The sequence below is a fragment of the Scyliorhinus torazame genome, chromosome 11, assembly GCF_047496885.1.
Source record: "Scyliorhinus torazame isolate Kashiwa2021f chromosome 11, sScyTor2.1, whole genome shotgun sequence".
Taxonomy (NCBI): Eukaryota; Metazoa; Chordata; class Chondrichthyes; order Carcharhiniformes; family Scyliorhinidae; genus Scyliorhinus; species Scyliorhinus torazame.
In genome coordinates this window covers 254204523-254222604 of record NC_092717.1, presented here as the reverse complement: position 1 = coordinate 254222604, position 18082 = coordinate 254204523, and the positions used below count along the sequence as shown (strand labels likewise).

At 56.8% G+C, this 18082-nt stretch overlaps 1 protein-coding gene across 1 annotated transcript in view; it reads left to right on the top strand.

Moving 5' to 3' along the window:
* asb10 (ankyrin repeat and SOCS box containing 10) overlaps positions 1 to 18082 on the top strand; it is a 100484-nt gene that overhangs the window by 35892 nt on the left and 46510 nt on the right. The window contains exon 2 of the mRNA XM_072468610.1: positions 17090 to 17257. Coding sequence (XP_072324711.1) covers positions 17090 to 17257 — 168 coding nt within the window. The remainder of the gene's footprint in view (positions 1 to 17089; positions 17258 to 18082) is intronic.

The following is an 18082-nucleotide window of genomic DNA, read 5'->3' as shown; positions in this document are numbered from 1 at the left end:
ACTGACCCTCTGACAGTGCGGCACTCCCTCAGTACTGACCATCTGACAGTGCGCCACTCCCTCAGTACTGACCCTCTGACAGTGTGGTACGCCCTCAGCACTGACCCTCTGACAGTGCCGCGCTCCCTCAGTACTGACCCTCTGACAGTGCGGCACTCCCTCAGTACTGACCATCTGACAGTGCGCCACTCCCTCAGTACTGACCCTCTGACAGTGTGGTACGCCCTCAGCACTGACCCTCTGACAGTGCCGCGCTCCCTCAGTACTGACCCTCTGACAGTGCGGCACTCCCTCAGTACTGACCCTCTGACAGTGCGGCGCTCCCTCAGTACTGACCCTCTGACAGTGCGGCACTCCCTCAGTACTGACCATCTGACAGTGCGCCACTCCCTCAGTACTGACCCTCTGACAGTGTGGTACGCCCTCAGCACTGACCCTCTGACAGTGCGGCGCTCCCTCAGTACTGACCCTCTAACAGTGCGGCACTCCCTCAGTACTGACCCTCTGACAGTGCGGCACTCCCTCAGTACTGACCCTCTGACAGTGCGGCGCTCCCTCAGTACTGACCCTCTAACAGTGCGTCACTCCCTCAGTACTGACCCTCTGACAGTGCGGCACTCCCTCAGTACTGACCCTCTGACAGTGCGGCACTCCCTCAGTACTGACCCTCTGACAGTGCGGCACTCCCTCAGTACTGACCCTCTGACAGTGCACCAATCCCTCAGTACTGACCCTCTGACAGTGCGGCACTCCCTCAGTACTGACCCTCTGACAGTGCGGCACTCCCTCAGTACTGACTCTCCGACAGTGCGGCACTCCCTCAGTACTGACCCTCTGACAGTGCACCAATCCCTCAGCACTGACCGTCTGACAGTGCAGCACTCCCTCAGTACTGACCCCCTGACAGTGCAGCGCTCCATCAGTACTGACCCTCTGACAGTGCTGCACTCCCTCAGTACTGACCCTCTGACAGTGCGGCATTCCCTCAGTACTGACCCTCTGACAGTACAGCACTCCCTCAGTCCTGACCCTCTGACATTGCGGCACTCCCTCAACACTGACCCTCTGACAGTGCAGCATTCCCTCAGTACTGACCCTCTGACAGTGCAGCACTCCCTCAGTACCGACCCTCTGACAGTTCAGCGCTCCCTCAGTACTGACCCTCTGACACTGCAGCACTCCCTCATTACTGACCCTCTGACAGTGCAGGACTCCCTCCGTACTGACCCTCTGACAGTGCAGCACTCCCTCAGTACTGACCCTCTGACAGTTCAGCGCTCCCTCAGTACTGACCCTCTGACAACGCAGCACTCCCTCAGTACCGACCCTCTGACAGTGCAGCGCACCATCAGTACTGACCCTCTGACAGTGCTGCACTCCCTCAGTACTGGCCCTCTGACAGTGCGGCATTCCCTCATCACTGACCCTCTGACAGTACAGCACTCCCTCAGTCCTGACCCTCTGACATTGCGGCACTCCCTCAACACTGACCCTCTGGCAGTGCAGCATTCCCTCAGTACTGACCCTCTGACAGTGCAGCACTCCCTCAGTACCGACCCTCTGACAGTTCAGCGCTCCCTCAGTACTGACCCTCTGACACTGCAGCACTCCCTCAGTACTGACCCTCTGACAGTGCAGGACTCCCTCAGTACTGACCCTCTGACAGTGCAGCACTCCCTCAGTACTGACCCTCTGACAGTTCAGCGCTCCCTCAGTACTGACTCTCTGACAACGCAGCACTCCCTCAGTACTGACCCTCTGACACTGCAGCACTCCCTCATTACTGACCCTCTGACAGTGCAGGACTCCCTCAGTACTGACCCTCTGACAGTGCAGCACTCCCTCAGTACTGACCCTCTGACAGTTCAGCGCTCCCTCAGTACTGACCCTCTGACAGTGCAGCACTCCCTCAGTACTGACCATCTGACAGTGCAGCACTCCCTTAGCACTGACCCTCTGACAGTGCACCAATCCCTCAGTACTGACCCTCTGACAGTGTGATACGCCCTCAGCACTGACCCTCTGACAGTGCAGCGCTCCATCAGTACTGACCCTCTGACAGTGCTGCACTCCCTCAGTACTGACCCTCTGACAGTGCGGCATTCCCTCATCACTGACCCTCTGACAGTACAGCACTCCCTCAGTCCTGACCCTCTGACATTGCGGCACTCCCTCAACACTGACCCTCTGACAGTGCAGCATTCCCTCAGTACTGACCCTCTGACAGTGCAGCACTCCCTCAGTACCGACCCTCTGACAGTTCAGCGCTCCCTCAGTACTGACCCTCTGACACTGCAGCACTCCCTCAATACTGACCCTCTGACAGTGCAGGACTCCCTCAGTACTGACCCTCTGACAGTGCAGCACTCCCTCAGTACTGACTCTCTGACAGTGCGGCACTCCCTCAGTACTGACCCTCTGACAGTGCGGCACTCCCTCAGTACTGACTCTCTGACAGTGCAGCACTCCTTCAGTACTGACCCTCTGAGAGTGCAGCACTCCCTCAGTACTGACCCTCTGACAGTGCAGCACTCCCTCAGTACTGACCCTCTGACAGTGCGGCACTCCCTCAGTACTGACTCTGACAGTGTAGCACTCCCTCAGTACTGACCCCCTGACAGTGCGGCACTCCCTCAGTACTGACTCTGACAGTGCAGCGCTCCCTCAGTACTGACACTCTGACAGTGCAGCACTCCCTCAGTACTGACCCTCTGACATTGCAGCACTCCCTCAGTACTGACCCTCTGACAGTGCGGCACTCCCTCAGCAATGACTCTGACAGTGCAGCACTCCCTCAGTACTGACCCACCGACAGTGCAGCACTCCCTCAGTACTGACCCTCTGACAGTGCGGCACTCCCTCAGTACTGACCCTCTGACAGTGCAGCACTCCCTCAATACTGACCTTCTGACAGTGCGCCACTCCCTCAGTACTGACCCTCTGAAAGAGTGGTACGCCCTCAGCACTGACCCTCTGACAGTGCAGCACTCCCTCAGTACTGACCCCCTGACAGTGCAGCGCTCCCTCAGTACTGACCCTCTGACAGTGCTGCACTCCCTCAGTACTGACCCTCTGACAGTGCGGCACTCCCTCAGTACTGACCCTCTGACAGTGCAGCACTCCCTCAGTACTGACCCTCTGACAGTGCGGCACTCCCTCAGTACTGACCATCTGACAGTGCGCCACTCCCTCAGTACTGACCCTCTGACAGTGTGGTACGCCCTCAGCACTGACCCTCTGACCGTGCAGCACTCCCTCAGTCCTGACCCTCTGACATTGCGGCATTCCCTCAGCACTGACCCTCTGACAGTACAGCACTCCCTCAGTCCTGACCCTCTGACATTGCGGCACTCCCTCAACACTGACCCTCTGACAGTGCAGCATTCCCTCAGTACTGACCCTCTGACAGTGCAGCACTCCCTCAGTACCGACCCTCTGACAGTTCAGCGCTCCCTCAGTCCTGACCCTCTGACACTGCAGCACTCCCTCAGTACTGAGCCTCTGACAGTGCAGGACTCCCTCAGTACTGACCTTCTGACAGTGCAGCACTCCCTCAGTACTGACTCTCTGACAGTGCGGCACTCCCTCAGTACTGACCCTCTGACAGTGCGGCACTCCCTCAGTACTGACTCTCTGACAGTGCAGCACTCCCTCAGTACTGACCCTCTGAGAGTGCAGCACTCCCTCAGTACTGACCCCCTGACAGTGCGGCACTCCCTCAGTACTGACTCTGACAGTGCAGCGCTCCCTCAGTACTGACACTCTGACAGTGCAGCACTCCCTCAGTACTGACCCTCTGACAGTGCAGCACTCCCTCAGTACTGACCCTCTGACAGTGCGGCACTCCCTCAGTAATGACTCTGACAGTGCAGCACTCCCTCAGTACTGACCCTCTGACAGTGCGGCACTCCCTCAGTACTGACCCACCGACAGTGCAGCACTCCCTCAGTACCTACCCTCTGACAGTGCGGCACTCCCTCAGTACTGACCCTCTGACAGTGCGGCACTCCCTCAGTACTGACCCTCTGACAGTGTGGCACTCCCTCAGTACTGACCCTCTGACAGTGCAGCACTCCCTCAGTACTGACCCTCTGACAGTGCAGCACTCCCTCAGTACTGACCCTCTGACAGTGCAGCACTCCCTCAGTACTGACCCTCTGACAGTGCAGCACTCCCTCAGTACTGACCCTCTGACAGTGCAGCTCTCCCTCAGTACTGACCCTCTGACAGTGCAGCACTCTCTTAGTACTGACCCTCTGACAGTGCAGCACTCCCTCAGTACTGACCCTCTGACAGTGTGGCACTCCCTCAGTACTGACCCTCTGACAGTGCGGCACTCCCTCAGTACTGACCCTCTGACAGTGCGCCACTCCGTCAGTACTGACCCTCTGACCGTGCGGCACTCCCTCAGTACTGACCCTCTGACAGTGCAGTACTCCCTCAGTACTGACCCTCTGACAGTGCAGCACTCCCTCAGTACTGACCCTCTGACAGTGCAGCTCTCCCTCAGTACTGACCCTCTGACAGTGCAGCACTCTCTTAGTACTGACCCTCTGACAGTGCAGCACTCCCTCAGTACTGACCCTCTGACAGTGCAGCACTCCCTTAGTACTGACCCTCTGACAGTGCAGCTCTCCCTCAGTACTGACCCTCTGACCGTGCGGCACTCCCTCAGTACTGACCCTCTGACAGTGCGGCACTCCCTCAGTACTGACCCTCTGACAGTGCGGCACTCCCTCAGTACTGACCCTCTGACCGTGCGGCACTCCCTCAGTACTGACCCTCTGACAGTGCGGCACTCCCTCAGTACTGACCCTCTGACCGTGCGGCACTCCCTCAGTACTGACCCTCTGACAGTGCAGTACTCCCTCAGTACTGACCCTCTGACAGAGCGGCACTCCCTCAGTACTGACCCTCTGACAGTGCAGCTCTCCCTCAGTACTGACCCTCTGACCGTGCGGCACTCCCTCAGTACTGACCCTCTGACAGTGCGGCACTCCCTCAGTACTGACCCTCTGACAGTGCGGCACTCCCTCAGTACTGACCCTCTGACCGTGCGGCACTCCCTCAGTACTGACCCTCTGACAGTGCAGCACTCCCTCAGTACTGACCCTCTGACAGTGCAGCACTCCCTCAGTACTGACCCTCTGACAGTGCAGTACTCCCTCAGTACTGACCCTCTGACAGAGCGGCACTCCCTCAGTACTGACCCTCTGACAGTGCAGCACTCCCTCAGTACTGACCCTCTGACAGTGCAGCACTCCCTCAGTACTGACCCTCTGACAGTGCAGTACTCCCTCAGTACTGACCCTCTGACAGTGCGGCACTCCTCAGTACTGACCCACTGACAGTGCGGCACTCCCTCAGTACTGACCCTCTGACAGTGCGGCACTCCCACAGTACTGACCCTCTGACAGTGCAGCACTCCCTCAGTACTGACTCTCTGACAGTGCAGCGCTCCCTCAGTACTGACCCTCTGACAGTGCAGCACTCCCTCAGTACTGACCCTCTGACAGTGCGGCACTTCCTCAGTACTGACCCTCTGACAGTGCGGCACTCCCTCAGTACTGACTCTCTGACAGTGCGGCACTCCCTCAGTACTGACCCTCTGACAGTGCAGCACTCCCTCAGTACTGACCCTCTGACAGTGCGGCACTCCCTCAGTACTGACCCTCTGACAGTGCAGAACTCCCTCAGTACTGACCCTCTGACAGTGCGGCACTCCCTCAGCACTGACCCTCTGACAGTGCGGCACTCCCTCAGTACTGACCCTCTGACAGTGCAGCACTCCCTCAGTACTGACCCTCTGACAGTGCAGCACTCCCTCAGTACTGACCCTCTGACAGTGCGGCGCTCCCTCAGTACTGACCCTCTGACAGTGCAGCACTCCCTCAGTACTGACCCTCTGACAGTGCAGCACTCCCTCAGTACTGACCCTCTGACAGTGCAGCACTCCCTCAGTACTGACCCTCTGACAGTGCAGCACTCCCTCAGTATGACCCTGTGTAGTGCTGTGTGGACGGACGGTCTTTTGAACATGATATTTCTGATCCAATCAGTGAGCCAGCTACCTTCTGTTGAATTTCACCGTCTTGGTCTTGTCTGGTGAGGCACAAGCGGAGGGGGCAAGTGGCGAGGGGTAATGTGTGAGTGGCGAGGGATGAGGTGCGAGGGTTGATATAGAGATGGTCGCGTCCCCTTTGAGTGGCGAATTCCCAGAGTGTCTTGTGAGCTGGTCAGCCAATGGGGCTGGGGCGCCCTCTGCCTGGGGGCGGAGCCTGGGGCCCAGTTAATGAGGAGTTTGGAATCTTGTAACATGTTCACTTTTATCTCACTCTCTGTCTATAGTTTCTCACTTTCATAAACCGTTCATTTGTTAATCTACCGTGTGATCGACCGCCTGCCAGAATATTACATTGGCGACGAGGATCGACCCGGGTGCTTCCTGCTGCTGTCGAAAGCAGGAAAGCAGACTTTGTGTGAAAACGTTTCCTTTGAAGCAAACACGCTCCACAGTCTGTGGGTGTCAGAATGCCCCGAATGTCAAACCATTCAGCTCCAACACATGGGTGCTATGCGTCAAACGCTTTCCCTACTTAATCAAGGCCAATGAATGCAGGGAGTGGGCCGCATGGGGGAGGAAATGCTGCGGGTCATTCCTTGGAGCTCCTACTTACCACCTGATTCGGAGTCTGACTTCTCCAGATGCCCCCGACACCAAAACATTCAAGGAGCTTCTTAAGTTAGTTCACCCAAAGTCCTTGATAATATTGCATCGTTACAAATTAAATTCGATGACAAGGGCCACGGGGGATTTGATCATTGGCATCCGCGGTGCACATTATACAGATGGTTGAACAATGTGAGTTTGGATCGGCACTCAACGACATGTTGAGAGACAGGCTGGTCTGTGTTGTTAACAACACAGCCATACATAATAAAAATTTCAGCAGAGGCATTACAGTCACCCAAGCTATGGAAAGCACCAAAGGTGGGGCAATGCAGGCAGGCAAAGTGCACCAGGTTTGGTGGGAAACTGTTGGCAGTTGTGGTGCCAGAGGTGTTGGAGCTTATATCAGTCTCCCGGTTACCCTTCGGAGTATCATCTTACTGTACGATATTCCAATGCACAATGAAAAGTTTACTGCAGGACCTACCCAAGGTGGATGTCCACGGTTATACAGTTGTTTTCCTTTAATAAACCATTCATTTGTTAATCCTTCTGGTGGTTGTCTGTCTGTCAGGATATTACAGATATCGTTATGACATCCTGGGTTAGAACACAGTCAATTCCAGCCCCTCTTGACCCGGAGTCCCAACACGATTGAGTTATCAATTCATGTTTCAGACTCTGCTTTACTCAGGCAGGATTCCAATCACCACCTGTTAGCGACTAGAATATGGCTTTTTGGACACTTCATTGGCAATCAGCCAACCAATCGAACTGAGTCCCACCCCATCACTCGGGTGCCATAAAGTCTGAGTTCTGGGGCGAAATTCTCCTACCCGCCCCGCCACATTTCTGCCCCGACCGGCCGGCGGGAGTCTCCGTAACACCGGCCGGTCAATGGGGTTTCCCATTGTGGGGCAGCCCCACGCCGTCGGGAAACCCCCGGGCGCCGGCAAAACGGAGACTCCCGCCGGCGGAGAATGACGCCCCAGATGTCCAATGCTAGCAGAGTGTCCTATGTTGTAACTTCTGGGTAATTGCATGGGGTGGTCAACTTCATTGTCTCTGCTGCTTGACTTCAAGACACGTGTCCGATAGTCACCCATGGATCAAAATGATAACGGCAGAAATAAAGAAAGGAAAATAAGTGAATGAGCAGGAAGGAGCTTTCCATTATCCAATTGGATATGGAGCAGAGAGCAGTGCGGAATGATTGATGGATACAGTGGTTTTAGGGTCGGGTTTAGGACACCGCTCTTTGTATAAATAACCAGGATTTAGCTAAACTGCAGCATTTCAAAGTTTACTAACCTTGCCAGCGTGTGAGAGGTCCTTGCGGAGGACACAGGCCGGAGGGCTACTCTGGGCAGACACCAATCAGTGAATCAACTATCTTTATTCAGCAATAATTTGTGATAAACACAAAGGAAAGCTCGATAACTTGAAAAGAAAATAAACACTGGTAGGTGGGTGGGATTGGATGGAATAGTGGTAACTAGCGGTTACCACAGGGGTCAGTCTCGGTGGGTCCTTCACTCGCTGGTGAACAGTAAGTAGCGGTTACCACAGGGGTCAGTCTCGGTGGGTCCTTCACTTGCTGGTGAACAGTAACTAGCGGTTACCACAGGGGTCAGTCTCGGTGGGTCCTTCACTCGCTGGTGAACAGTAAGTAGCGGTTACCACAGGGGTCAGTCCTCGGACCTCAACTGTTGACAATCTATATCAATAATCTGCCAGCAGAGTGTGACACAGCAACATTTACAGATAATACTAAAACAGGCGGGAAAGCAGGCGGTGAAGAGGAGATAAAGATTTTACAGATGGATATAGAGAGGCTCGGAGATTGGGCCATAATTTGTCAGATGGAGTTTGATATCGGTAAATGTGAGGTTATCAATTTCAGCTGAAAAAACAGAAAGGGAAATTATCTAAATAGATCCCTGAAAGTTGCCACCCAGGTTGATAGGGTTGTGAAGAAGGCCTATGGAGTGTTGGCCTTTATTGGTAGAGGGATTGAGTTCCGGAGTCGGGAGGTCATGTTGCAGCTGTACAGAACTCTGGTCCGGCCGCATTTGGAGTATTGCGTACAGTTCTGGTCACCGCATTATAGGAAGGACGTGGAGGCTTTGGAGCGGGTGCAGAGGAGATTTACCAGGATGTTGCCTGGTATGGAGGGAAAATCTTATGAGGAAAGGCTGATGGACTTGAGGTTGTTTTCGTTGGAGAGAAGAAGGTTAAGAGGAGACTTAATAGAGGCATACAAAATGATCAGGGGGTTAGATAGGGTGGACAGTGAGAGCCTTCTCCCGCGGATGGAAATGGCTGGCACGAGGGGACATAACTTTAAACTGAGGGGTAATAGATATAGGACAGAGGTCAGAGGTAGGTTCTTTACGCAAAGAGTAGTGAGTCCGTGGAATGCCCTACCTGCTACAGTAGTGAACTCGCCAACATTGAGGGCATTTAAAAGTTTATTGGATAAACATATGGATGATAATGGCATAGTGTAGGTTAGATGGCTTTTGTTTTGGTGCAACATCGTGGGCCGAAGGGCCTGTACTGCGCTGTATTGTTCTATGTTCTATGTTCTATGTAAATGGAAAGTAGATTCAAAATCCATCTGGTTAGAGGAAGCTGGGCCGAGGGAGCTGGGCAGAGGGATATGGGCAGAGGGATATGGGCAGAGATGGCTGGGCAGAGGGGTATGGGCAAAGGGAGCTGGGCAGAGGGATCTGGGCAGAGGGATCTGGGCAGAGGGAGCTGGGCAGAGGGAGCTGGGCAGCGGGAGCTGGGCAGAGGGAGCTGGGCAGAGGGAGCTGGGCAGAGGGAGCTGGGCAAAGGGAGCTGGGCAGAGGGATCTGGGCAGAGGGAGCTGGGCAGTGGGATCTGGGCAGAGGGATCTGGGCAGAGGGAGCTGGGCTGAGGGAGCTGGGCTGAGGGAGTTGTGCTGAGGGAGCTGGGCAGAGGGATCTGGGCAGAGAGAGCTGGGCAGAGAGAGCTGGGCAGAGGGAGCTGGGCGGAGGGAGTTGGGCAGAGGGAGTTGGGCAGAGGGAGCTGGGCGGAGGGAGCTGGGCAGAGGGAGCTGGGCAGAGGGAGCTGGGCAGAGGGATCTGGGCAGAGGGATCTGGGCAGAGGGAGCTGGGCCGAGGGATCTGGGCAGAGGGAGCTGGGCAGTGGGATTTGGGCAGAGGGATCTGGGCAGAGGGAGCTGGGCCGAGGGATCTGGGCAGAGGGAGCTGGGCCGAGGGAGCTGGGCAGGGGGATCTGGGAAGAGGGAACTGGGCAGAGGGAGCTGGGCAGAGGGAGCTGGGCAGAGGGAGCTGGGCAGAGGGATCTGGGCAGAGGGAGCTGGGCAGAGGGAGCTGGGCAGAGGGAGCTGGGCAGAGGGAGCTGGGCAGAGGGAGCTGGGCAGAGGGATCTGGGCAGAGGGAGCTGGGCAGAGGGAGCTGGGCAGAGGGAGCTGGGCAGAGGGAGCTGGGCAGAGGGAGCTGGGCAGGGGGAGCTGGGCAGGGGGAGCTGGGCAGAGGGATCTGGGCAGAGGGAGCTGGGCAGAGGGAGCTGGGCAGAGGGAGCTGGGCAGAGGGAGCTGGGCAGAGGGAGCAGGGCAGTGGGAGATGGGCAGAGGGAGCTGGGCAGAGGGAGCTGGGCAGAGGGATCTGGGCAGTGGGAGCTGGGCAGAGGGAGCTGGGCAGAGGGAGCTGGCCAGAGGGAGCTGGGCAGAGGGAGCTGGGCAGAGGGAGCTGGGCCGAGGGATCTGGGCAGAGGGATCTGGGCAGAGGGAGCTGGGCCGAGGGAGCTGGGCCGAGGGAGCTGGGCAGAGGGAGCTGGGCCGAGGGAGCTGGGCAGAGGGAGCTGGGCCGGGGGAGCTGGGCAGAGGGAGCTGGGCAGAGGGAGCTGGGCCGAGGGAGCTGGGCCGAGGGAGCTGGGCCGAGGGAGCTGGGCCGAGGGAGCTGGGCCGAGGGAGCTGGGCCGAGGGAGCTGGGCAGAGGGAGCTGGGCAGAGGGAGCTGGGCCGAGGGAGCTGGGCCGAGGGAGCTGGGCCGAGGGAGCTGGGCCGAGGGAGCTGGGCCGAGGGAGCTGGGCCGAGGGAGCTGGGCCGAGGGAGCTGGGCAGAGGGATCTGGGCCGAGGGAGCTGGGCAGAGGGATCTGGGCAGAGGGAGCTGGGCAGAGGGAGCTGGGCAGAGGGAGCTGGGCAGAGGGAGCTGGGCAGGGGGATCTGGCCAGGGGGAGCTGGGCAGAGGGAGCTGGGCAGAGGGAGCTGGGCAGAGGGAGCTGGGCCGAGGGAGCTGGGCCGAGGGAGCTGGGCAGGGGGAGCTGGGCAGAGGGAGCTGGGCAGAGGGAGCTGGGCAGAGGGAGCTGGGCAGAGGGAGCTGGGCAGAGGGAGCTGGGCCGAGGGAGCTGGGCAGAGGGAGCTGGGCCGAGGGAGCTGGGCCGAGGGAGCTGGGCAGAGGGAGCTGGGCCGAGGGAGCTGGGCAGAGGGAGCTGGGCCGAGGGAGCTGGGCCGAGGGAGCTGGGCAGAGGGAGCTGGGCAGAGGGAGCTGGGCAGAGGGAGCTGGGCAGAGGGAGCTGGGCAGAGGGAGCTGGGCAGAGGGAGCTGGGCAGTGGGATCTGGGCCGAGGGATCTGGGCAGAGGGAGCTGGGCCGAGGGAGCTGGGCAGAGGGAGCTGGGCCGAGGGAGCTGGGCAGCGGGAGCTGGGCAGAGGGAGCTGGGCAGAGGGAGCTGGGCAGAGGGAGCTGGGCCGAGGGAGCTGGGCAGCGGGAGCTGGGCAGAGGGAGCTGGGCAGAGGGAGCTGGGCCGAGGGAGCTGGGCAGAGGGAGCTGGGCAGAGGGAGCTGGGCAGAGGGAGCTGGGCCGAGGGAGCTGGGCCGAGGGAGCTGGGCAGAGGGAGCTGGGCAGAGGGAGCTGGGCAGAGGGAGCTGGGCAGAGGGAGCTGGGCAGAGGGAGCTGGGCCGAGGGAGCTGGGCAGAGGGAGCTGGGCAGAGGGAGCTGGGCCGAGGGAGCTGGGCCGAGGGAGCTGGGCCGAGGGAGCTGGGCCGAGGGAGCTGGGCCGAGGGAGCTGGGCCGAGGGAGCTGGGCAGGGGGAGCTGGGCAGAGGGAGCTGGGCCGAGGGAGCTGGGCCGAGGGAGCTGGGCCGAGGGAGCTGGGCCGAGGGAGCTGGGCCGAGGGAGCTGGGCAGAGGGAGCTGGGCCGAGGGAGCTGGGCCGAGGGAGCTGGGCCGAGGGAGCTGGGCAGAGGGAGCTGGGCCGAGGGAGCTGGGCCGAGGGAGCTGGGCAGAGGGAGCTGGGCAGAGGGAGCTGGGCAGAGGGAGCTGGGCAGAGGGAGCTGGGCCGAGGGAGCTGGGCAGAGGGAGCTGGGCAGAGGGAGCTGGGCAGAGGGAGCTGGGCAGAGGGAGCTGGGCCGAGGGAGCTGGGCCGAGGGAGCTGGGCCGAGGGAGCTGGGCCGAGGGAGCTGGGCAGAGGGAGCTGGGCAGAGGGAGCTGGGCAGAGGGAGCTGGGCAGAGGGAGCTGGGCAGAGGGAGCTGGGCAGAGGGAGCTGGGCAGAGGGAGCTGGGCAGAGGGAGCTGGGCCGAGGGAGCTGGGCAGAGGGAGCTGGGCAGAGGGAGCGGGGGAGAGGGAGCTGGGCCGAGGGAGCTGGGCCGAGGGAGCTGGGCCGAGGGAGCTGGGCCGAGGGAGCTGGGCCGAGGGAGCTGGGCCGAGGGAGCTGGGCCGAGGGAGCTGGGCCGAGGGAGCTGGGCCGAGGGAGCTGGGCCGAGGGAGCTGGGCAGAGGGAGCGGGCAGAGGGAGCTGGGCAGAGGGAGCTGGGCAGAGGGAGCTGGGCCGAGGGAGCTGGGCAGAGGGAGCTGGGCCGAGGGAGCTGGGCAGAGGGAGCTGGGCAGAGTGAGCTGGGCCGAGGGAGCTGGGCAGAGGGAGCTGGGCCGAGGGAGCTGGGCAGAGGGAGCTGGGCCGAGGGAGCTGGGCAGCGGGAGCTGGGCAGAGTGAGCTGGGCAGGGGGAGCTGGGCCGAGGGTGCTGGGCCGAGGGAGCTGGGCCGAGGGAGCTGGGCAGAGGGAGCTGGGCCGAGGGAGCTGGGCCGAGGGAGCTGGGCAGAGGGAGCTGGGCGGAGGGAGCTGGGCGGAGGGAGCTGGGCCGAGGGAGCTGGGCCGAGGGAGCTGGGCCGAGGGAGCTGGGCAGAGTGAGCTGGGCAGAGGGAGCTGGGCAGAGGGAGCTGGGCAGAGGGAGCTGGGCCGAGGGAGCTGGGCCGAGGGAGCTGGGCAGAGGGAGCTGGGCGGAGGGAGCTGGGCGGAGGGAGCTGGGCCGAGGGAGCTGGGCCGAGGGAGCTGGGCCGAGGGAGCTGGGCAGAGTGAGCTGGGTGTCTTTGTTCATGAATCACAGAAAGTCGGTTTTGGGGTCCAGTGTTTCATTAAAAAGGCAAACGGAATGTTAGTGTTTATTGCCAAAGGACGAGTATAAAAGTAGAGATGTGTTGTTGCAATTGTAGAGGGTGTTGGTGAGACCACACCTGGAGTATTGTGTCAAGTTTGGGTCTCCTTATTTGAGGAAGGAGGTGGTGGCATTGGAGGCAGTTCAGAGGAGGGTCACCAGATTGATTCCGGGGATGAGGGGGTTGACGTATGAAGAGAGATTAAACAGTTTTACTTATACTGGAGTTTAGAAGGATGAGAGGGGATCTGATCGAGGTGTATAAAATACAAAAAAGGGATTGATGAAGTAAACATAGACCAAATGTTCCCCCTTGTGGGACAATCGAGAACGAGATGTCGCAGATACAGGTTGAGAGGCGGTAGATTTGGAACTGAGATGAGGAGGAACTACTTCTCGCAGAGGGTGGTGAATTTGTGGAACTCGCTGCCCCATAGTGGGGTGGAGACTGAGTCATTAAGGGCGGCACGGTGGCACAGTGCTTAGCACTGCTGCCTCACAGCTCCAGGGTCCTGGGTTCGATTCCCGGCTTGGGTCACTGTCTGTGCGGAGTCTGCATGTTCTCCCCGTGTCTGCGTGGGTTTCCTCCGGGCGCTCCGGTTTCCTCCCACAGTCCAAAGATGTGCAGGTTAGGTGGATTGGCCGTGATAAATTGCCCTTCGTGTCCAAAAGGGTAGGTGGGGTTACTGGGTTATGAGAATCGGGTGGAGATATGGGTGTAGGTAGGGTGCTCTTTCCAAGGGCCGGTGCCAGGTTAGATGGGCCGAATGGAGCGACTCGAAGGGCGGAATTGCTGATTTCTGCACAGTAAAGATTCTGTGGTCCTGTGGGATATATTAATATTAAAAGAAAGGAAGAAAGGCAACTTTGTTACAGAATAAATGTTAACCAGAAGACAGTTCTCCAAAATGGCTCGTACATCACCAGGTCTCCAAATACCCTTAAGGACTCCCGAGTCAGTCCCTGCGCGGCATTCCGCCCTCTATAATCCTGAGTGATTGACTAATCCACTCTGGCTGCACCCTCGAATCCCGGAGGCTGAGCCCCTTTAAACCCCATTCCTGGCCCCATTCCAGCCTTCTGAGGTTTTCATTCAGTCTCTCCGAACCAGAATCTGTCAGCCATGATCAGATTCTCCTCACAGATAGGTTTGCCTATTTCACATCTCTCCGATCGTGTCCCCAAACTGCCAGCAACTTGCACTGCAGGAACTCGCCAAGGCTCCTCAGACAGCACCTTCCAAACCCACGGCCACTACCATCTAGAGGGCCAAGGGCAGCAGATACCTGGGAACCCCACCACCTGGAGGTTCCCCTCCAAGTCACTCACTACCCTGACTGGGAAACAGATCGCCGTTCCTTCACTGTGGCCAGGGCAACATCCTAGAACTCCCTCACTAACAGCACGGTGGGTGTACCTACACCTCAGGGACTGCAGCGGTTCAAGAAGGCAGCTCACCCCCACCTTCTGAAGGGCAACTAGGGACGGGCAATAAATGCTCGGCCTAACCAGCGACGCCCACACCCCGCAAATGAGAAAAATCAAACTCCATCTCCCGACTCCACAGTGCAGTTGGCCACCCCGTACATTACCCTGGCCTGCGGGTCAAGGGTCATCAGTTGCAATAATCATATCCCTACCGTGCAGAAGGAGGCCATTCAGCCCATCGAGTCCACACCGACCCTCTGAAAGAGCACTCTCCCACGTCCCACTCCCCCGCCTCATCCCTGTAACCCCACCCAACCTTTGGTTACTGAGGGGTAATTTATCACGGCCAGTCCACCTAACCCACACATCTCTGCATCGTGGAGGGAAACCGGAGCACCCGCAGGAAAATTGAACCCAGGTCCCTGGCGCCGTGAGGCAGCAGTGCTAACCACTGTGCCACCGTGTAAGAATTGATTCCTGCTAAAAATAGAAAAGAGCTTGTATTTGAGCCAATCTGGCCAGGGGACGAACAATAGTTTGGACAAAACAACAGCTGTGAAGCTGGCCTGACTCGTATAAAAACAAAGTGCAGGAGGGGGGGGAAATACCTGTCCACAGTTCAGAATTCCACCTCTGATTGATTACGTAATTGATTCATTAATCACACTTTTAAAACAAGGTCTACAAAATAACTTCTGAAAATTCAATGCAGGTTCACTGAAAGTCAAGAGCAAAGCAGAAATAAAATTCAAAAACAGGCAATTGCAGAAGTTAGTGATTGAAGGTGTTCCACCTCCACTTCCCGGGTCCAATACCATGGCTAAACAGGCAGCGTGGAGTCAGAGGTGTTTGGATGAGGCAGGGGTCACATTTCTCAGTACAGAGTGAGTAATGTTGGGGAAATAATAAACTAAACAGCACAATGTTAATGGGGGGCAGACTGCAATGTGTCTACACGCGGTATAAAACACCACAAGAGGAGTTGATGAGGCTCGTTTTGAAAAAGCATATTGGATCCTTGCTTTTGGTGGATGAACCTTTCCCAAAAGACTGGTTAGATCAGCTGGAAGGTTTGTTCAGTTCTGTGGAAGGATGTCACGACTTTGGGGAAGGCACAGAGGTGATTCACTGCAATGGTTCCAGTGCTGGGGGACTTGAGTCAATGCGGGGAGACGGGAGAACAGTCAGCTTTGACAAAGAGCCATCCAGACTCGAATCGTGAGCTCCCTTCTCTCTCCACAGAGGCTGTCAGACCTGCTGAGATTGTCCAGTAATTTCTGTTTTTGTTTCAGATTCCAGCATCCGCAGTCATTTGTTTTTATTCGGAGAAGAATAATCCCAGCTGTCCCCTCTCAAAATCATGAGGGGTTTTCATAAGTTCATGAGATACAGGAGCAGAATTAGGCTGTTCGGCCCATCGAGTCTGCTCTGCTATTCAACCATGGCCTGTCTCATCCTGGCCTTAACTCCACCATCCATAACCCTTCAACCCATCGCTGATTAGAAATCTGTCTAACTCCCCCTTAAATTTACTCACTGTCCCAGCATGCACCGGACGCTGGGGCAGCGAATTCCACAGATTCACAACCCTTTGGGAGAAGTAGTTTCTCCTCAAATCGGTTTTAAATTTGCTACCTCTTATCCTGAGATTATGACCTCTCATTCTAGAATGTTCCACAAGAGGGAGCATCAGCTCCACGTCTACTTTATCCAGACCTTTTAACATCTTGTATAGCTCGATTAGATCTCCCTCATTCTTCTAAACTCCAGAGACTATCGGCCTAAACTGCTCAATCTCTCCTCATACGACAAACCCTCATCTCTGAAATCAATCGAGTGAACCTCCTCTGAACCGCCTCCAATCCCACTGCATCTTTCCTCAAATAAGGGGACTGAGACTGTGCACAGTACTCCAGGTAGGTTTTAATAGAGGAAACAGGAAGACAATGGTCGCAGTGTCAGGGGGTGATCGGTAACCAGGCGGACACAGATTGTCAAAAGAGCCGGCGGGGGAGATGAGGAGAAGTCTTCACACAGAGTTATTGTGACCTGGAAGCTGCTGCCTGAGAGGGTGCTGGAGGCAGATTCAATAGGAACTTTCAAAAGGGACCTGGATAAACTTACCTAAGTGCTGGTAAATGAGGTTAATTGGAGAACTCTTTCTCAGAGCCAGCACACGAATGATGGGTGAATGGCCTCGTTCCGTGCTGCGTCACTCTCTGCTTCAGCTGGGTCAGGGTGAAGTGTTTCCTCTGACGTTAATTAACTTTGAGATAAATCTGGATTCCTCCTTCAGTGCTGGGAGGCTGGTGCAATGTGCCAGCCACCGGACTGTAAAGTGAAACTGCAGTTAGTGTGGGAGCCAACCAGAGTCACGAGTCAGGCAGGAGCAGAAAATAGAAGCAAACTGGACTGGGCGAGAATCTCAGCAGAAATTGTGATTCAGCTGGACTGAACCTGAGAGGTTTTGCAATGGCCCAGGACGAGGTCCTGTGTAAGATCGACAGGACGGTCTGAGCAGGCCAGCTTATCGCAATTTCAAATCATGTCAAATGTTATTGTCACCTCGAAAGCTGAGGGAGGGGCCTGGCAATTGTGGCAAGCATTGTTACAGGGCGATGAAGAGACGCTCGAACTTCTGATCACAGACCCTGAGCAAAGTCACCTCCACCCCAATGTTGTCTTTGACACCAGCGATGTGGAACAGTGGAAAAATTACAGATACAACCTTCGGGCACTGAGTACGTGAGTTGAGGAAGCCCCGTGTTCAGGGTTGGGGGGTGTCTGAGAGAGACCAGGGGTCTCTGGGGGGGTCAGGGTATGGACTCTCTGTCAGAGATTGGGGGCTGTAGGAATTACAAACTGTTAAATATAAGCTGCAAAGTGTCTGCCTCAATCAATAGAAGCAAAATATTGATCAGGCTGGAAATCTGAAATAAAACAGAAGATACTGGAAAGACTTTAACAGGTCTGTGAGCATCTGAGGAGAGAGAGAAACGTGAAGCTTTCAGTTAAATCAGCCTTCATCAGAACCATCGACCAGATTTTTAAATCTGTTTCTCTCTCCAGACCCTGGGCCTGGCAGCATTTTAATATTCGCAGCATTTTCTGTGTTTTATTTTTTATGCTTTAAACTATCCGATTCAGACACAGACAAGTTGACCAATGCAACAACTTTCATTCCTGCACAGCTCTCTGAACCACTCTGCAACCAATCAAATACTTTGTTAAATGTAGTCACTATGCTTTTGAGGATGAGAGTGTGATTCAGGCGGGTAGGATGGAGGAAGTAGATGTTCTGAGGAAGGACGTATTAGCAATTTTAAAAAACCTGAGGGTCGACAAGTCCCCTGGGCCAGATGGGATATATCCAAGGATTCTTTGGGAGGCAAGGGGTGAGATTGCAGAGCCTTTGGCTTTGATCATTGGGTCCTCGTTGTCCACGGGGATAGTGCCAGAGGACTGGAGAGTGGCGAATGTTGTTCCCCTGTTCAAGAAAGGGAATAGGAATGACCCTGGTAATTATAGGCCAGTTAGTCTTACTTCGGTGGTCGGTAAGATAATGG